At 29.7% G+C, this 5651-nt stretch overlaps 1 protein-coding gene across 1 annotated transcript; it reads left to right on the top strand.

Annotated features, from left to right (window-relative positions):
- Positions 1–1159: 1159 nt before the first annotated feature.
- Positions 1160–5508, top strand: LOC21385981 (beta-glucosidase 17; the record flags this gene model as incomplete). The annotated part of the gene is made up of 11 exons (XM_024165263.1): positions 1160–1333; positions 1481–1550; positions 2537–2595; positions 2763–2838; positions 3266–3343; positions 3559–3646; positions 3777–4029; positions 4273–4388; positions 4608–4825; positions 5247–5278; positions 5406–5508. Coding segments are annotated over exons 1-11 (1261 nt in total), but the record flags the coding sequence as incomplete, so codon positions are not given.
- Between the last annotated feature and the right edge of the window lie 143 nt (positions 5509–5651).

Genomic DNA, 5651 nt, shown 5'->3' with positions numbered 1-5651 from the left:
AATTGCTTTCTTGAGCTACGCACTCCAATTATCGGAGTCCGATTAAAAATTCAAACTCATTCGGTTGAATAGATTTTATTTTATTTATTTTATTTTTTATTTTTTTAAAGAACTTCAGTGGAAGATTTAAATTCTACATTTTATGATAGAATCAACAGTGAAATTACCACTATGTTATATCTACAACCACCCGATTTAGTACAAGTGACCATGTCGATACAAATAAAATATCGTTATATGAATTATACAATTTCGTTTTTTAATAGAAAAAACAAAAAAAAAGATTTTCAAAATAAAAATAAAAAAACTATAAAAAACGGTTCTAGTCTTGCACGCTGTACACACGAGTTTAATTAACTATTATCTATTAGGTTCATTAGCAAAACTGTTATCAAGTAATTCGCATTTGTGCACGTATGTAGTCCTAATTAACTCCTTGTTGTTTTTCTTCTTAAGACAAACTAAATAGTGTTAGAATAGGAAAAAAAGTTGACAATCCCGATCAACTAAATATATTAAGAAAAAAAATCATGCAAAAGGATAAAAAATCCATTGGGCTAGGATAAAAAATTAAAGATTCAGTTTACTGATAGGGTGAGCATGATTCTAGTTTCTATAATTTCTTTGAGGGTTTTGATGTGAAAAATGATAAATATAGTGTTAATTTTTGTAACTATTAGCAATTAAAAATTTGAATTTATTTATATTAATGATCTAATTTCCTTATTTTCGTTATTTTAGAATATTTGATAGATTTTGAAATCTCTTCAAATGCATTGTTGCATTCAGATACTATATAATTGAATTCTCTCCATGTGAAGTCTCTCTCTCATTAGCTGTGGATGACACATTGTTCGAAAACAACAATATTATATCATATATAGAAAATATTATATAGCAAACATAAATGCATCGTTCATTTCACTGATTCGAGTTTTTAATTTCAGTTTTGCTACAGTTAAAAGCTCTCACAAAAAGTCACTTTTAATTTTTTTTGCTAGAGTTAAAAGCTCTTACATAAAATCACGTCTTAGCTCGAATTAAAAACTCCAATCAGCAAACTGAATGAGGCTATAATGACTTCCATATATTATATTCAGCATAAAATATTTGTTCGCTCTATAAATAGGGGAAATTGGAATAGAGTTGTGCAACAAAGTGAACCATGTCACTACCAAAATGTTGTTTCCTCTTCTGTCTTCTACCTCTGGCTGTAAGCTTGTTAGCTTCGGCAGCCATAGCCACAAAACCAAGCACCCACTATTCTAAGCCGTTCAACAGGAGTAGTTTTCCGCGCGATTTTGTTTTCGGAGCTGGTTCATCTGCTTACCAGGTTAATTTTTAGACAAAATATTTCATATTTCATATTTCTTGAGGGACTCGTTATTTTCTTTAATTTTTTTTTTGTTTATTTTGATTATATCTAGAGAATGTGATGAAATATTAAGCTTTTGTTTGTGTTCGTTTTTGGTGTTTACAGTCTGAAGGAGCAGCGCTCATAGAAGGAAGGGGACCAAGTGTATGGGACAGTTTCGCCCGTAAACATGCAGGTATTTGTTGCGAATATTGTGTTAACGGTGTCTAACAAATAATTATATTATTTTAAAGAGAAAATTAAAAATGTCGTCATTTAAGTAATATTATTTTATTTATACTACTGTTATAAATTTATCTTATGCTATTTATAATTTACATATTATTTTTTCATAATTTGCAAGTTATTTTTAGTAACTTACAGGTTATTTTTCGTAACTTGTAGGTTGTCTTTCATAATCTGCAGGTTATCTTTCGTAATATGCAGATTATGTTTTCGTAATCTGCAGGTTGTCTTTATAGTGGCATTAAAATTTTGTGTAATGACATAAATAATAAAGTTGAAAAAAAAAATAGTTAAACTTAAAATTTTCTCATTATTTTAGGTTGGAGAAATTATCATCTCGCTTCACACTACAATCACCACCATCACATTATATACCAATAAGAAAATTTGTAATGCTTTTTAACTTACTATGATGTATTGTATGGATAACTAGAATCACCTTCAACTCTGTAATGATTCACATCTCTACTTAATATAGCATTGTTCACTTTAGGCCTGAATTTAAAGGGTTTTGCTCTTCTGCCTTTAAAAGATCTCATATCATTATGAAGTGGTATCATTCTTTATAAACTATTATCTATATCTATTCCGGATGATGTGAGGCTGCCCAATTTACTTTATTCCGAAAAACATATTTTTTCAAAAAATAATTAAAAATTTGTATATTTTTTTATTAAAAAATTTAGGATATGGACCATTTTAACACAGCTGGATCGTCTCAATGCGTTTGTTAATTTTATATATTGACAGTATTGCTTTAATTAATGGCTTGAAGTACTTTGTTATTATCTGTTCTAACTATAAAAATATGGAATGGTTTCAGCCATCGTTTTGTTTATTGGAATATTTTTGTTTAAAAAAATTTATTTTTTCAAGAATAAATTTCAATATGTAATCCGGAATAAAAATTTTCCATGTTTAATGGTAAAATGACAGATAAGATTCCTGGTAGAAGCAATGGAGATGTAGCTGATGATTTCTACCATCATTATAAGGTGCAGATTTATATAGACATTCTAAAAATAATGACTTTTAGTTTTGAATTAATTATTATATATCTTTCTTTTAACCAGCTACGTAATATAATTAGAAGTTATCAGGATTAATTATTACCCACAGTATTTTACTTTTCTCTAATACTCATCGAAATAAATTATCACAGGAAGACATAAAGTTGATGAAGAAAATTGGTTTGGATTCCTTCAGATTTTCTATTTCATGGTCCAGAATATTACCAAGTAAGTAGTTGATTAGTCTTGTCAATTGGCTTGATGGAGCTATGGCCCCATCATACACGGGGCTATATAAGTTGGTTCCAACTTCCATTGAAAAAGTCTAATCTATTTAATTACATATATAACTAATATATGATCAATTGGCAAAATAAAAAATTATATAAATTATATATATATATATATTAGAGACAAGTACATCATTTGTCATGATGTTATTTTAAATATTAGATGTTATCGTGATTTTTATTTTTTTATTAATTAAATAATAATTATTTATTTTTAAATGAAGTGATATAAATAATATTTTTTTACCATTTCGAGTGGTATTTCTGGTTTTTTTTTTCCTTATACTTATGTGGTAATTACAACTTCCAGCCAAGAGAGTCGAATGTTTCCTAAAATTCCTTCATTTCCTTGTCTTATCTTTCAGAAGGGAAAATGAGTGGGGGTGTGAACCTACATGGAGTCAATTTCTACAATAACCTCATTAATGAGCTTCTTTCTTCTGGTGATGACACACCAACCTCATTCTCTCTCTATTTTTTTTCTTTTTCTAATTACTATAAAAATATGTACAATTATTTCCCTTCATGATATTTACATACATGCATATATAATGAAAAAAGATGTATATATTTACACACACACACATTTGTGTATCCATCTATTTACTGAAAAATCCTTCCTTAATTATTGTCTTCATCTGCATACGTGTCTAAATAGGTATCGAGCCCTTTGTGACATTACATCATTTTGACACACCACTAGCGCTTGAAGATGAGTATACTAGTTGGTTAAGCCCTAAAATAGTGTAAGTGAGACACTATAACAATATTTTCTTGTCCTTACCTTTCTTCTTTTTCATAATAATCCTACTTAAAATGTTTAATTTTGTACTCTATTGTGGATTAAGTACACTAACCATCCAATTTGATTTATAGGAATGACTACTTAGATTATGCTGACTTTTGCTTTAAAACGTTCGGAGACCGAGTCAAGTTTTGGGTTACTATCAATGAACCTAATAGTTTATGCATAAACGGGTATGATATCGGTATCATGGCACCCGGTCGATGTTCAAGCTATGCCGGCAATTGTACTGCTGGTAACTCAGCAACCGAACCCTACATTGCTGCCCACCATATGCTTCTTGCTCATGCAACTGCTGTGAAATTGTATAGAGAGAAGTACCAGGTTAGTTGGAAACGGATTTATTTTATTTTGCTAGTGGGTGCCAATATAGTTGAGATGTACTAGTCTGTTTTGATATCAGTTATTCCATCTCTCAGTTTATTCAAAAAAAAAGTATGGAACAAAGATTTAGGGTGTAAGTCATTATAAAATGTATAGTAAAATGAAGTTATGTACTATAGGATAATATAGCACCAAATCAACTATCTAATCTAACTTATTAAGAAAAAAAAAATTGTTTTGCAGCCATACCAAAAGGGTAAAATTGGGATTTCCATTATATCGGCATGGTTTGTACCGAAATCGCAGACAGCAGCTGGCCATAGGGCTGCCTATAGAGGCCTTGATTTTTTGTTTGGATGGTAAGGTTGAATTTTAGGCAATTATATATCGATATACTTTACCTAATTTATATTATGCGTTATTTTTGCTGCGAAGAAAGCTGGGATTTCCCACACAATTTTAGTAGAAGTTAGATTAGATCAAGAGTATGTCAATTAATTAGATGTACAAAAAAATGGAGTTTGGACAATGTTACAATTAAGTTCCTTAATATTCTTTTTGTTTTGTTATTTGCCTAGGATTGCACATCCAATAACGTACGGTGATTATCCAATAACCATTCGATCAACGGTGGGAAAAAGACTACCGAAGTTCACAAAAGCTCAATCCAAGTTGCTCAAAGGATCCTTTGATTTCTTGGGGTTGAATTACTACACTACATTTTATGTAGAACATGCTCCTTTATCTAACGGTGTTAACCAAAGTTATGATGCAGACAGACAAGCCACTCTGACAAGTATGCTCATCCAACACAACAATATTTTTTTTTTTTTTTTTTTTTTTATAGTAAATATCGTGAGTTTTACTAAATTCGACCAGTCAAAACCGTTTTCGTAAAAATGGTCGATCGATAATTGACCACTTAGTATTGACCGATATCAGTAAGTGTTTTAACTAATATTAATCAATGATTTATCGACCCATCAACATGAATTGAATATTAGATGTGATTAACCAACACATCAATTATTTTAATACCCACCGGCCGTTTTCCTAAAACAAAAAGTTGAAAATCCTTTTCTAAAGAGGTATCCAAGCCAGTATTGGCCACTTCACCTAATTTTCTCATATATATATATATAAATAAATATATACACACAAAAAACTTCCCTGTTATTTTATACTAACGCGTTCTTTATTTGTGTTACAACAATCAGGCTATAAGAAGAAAACTCCAATTGGCACTCCGGTATAATATAATCTTTATCTCATATAATTATATATAATCATATTCTCGGACTTTAATGTTATGTCATATATATATATATATATATATATATATATTGGCTGATGTGGAGCTTATAACATGCATGCAGACTGCTTTGGTTTGGCTTTTCGTCTATCCAAAGGGAATTCGAGATCTCTTGTTCTACATAAAGATGAAATATAACAGCCCACCTATTTACATCACTGAAAACGGTAAAAGATCCAAGTTCCCATCTTGCAAATGGCACCTCCAATTTTTATTTTATTTTATTTTTATTTTATTTTTTAATTAGCTTGAAACATATTTATTTTTGATGATTTTCTTATAAACCTGCTACATATATTTTGCAGGAATG

This window comes from Morus notabilis, unplaced genomic scaffold, assembly GCF_000414095.1.
Source record: "Morus notabilis unplaced genomic scaffold, ASM41409v2 Scaffold4188, whole genome shotgun sequence".
In the NCBI taxonomy this organism is placed as follows: Eukaryota; Viridiplantae; Streptophyta; class Magnoliopsida; order Rosales; family Moraceae; genus Morus; species Morus notabilis.
This window is presented reverse-complemented; position numbering and strand designations above follow the sequence as displayed.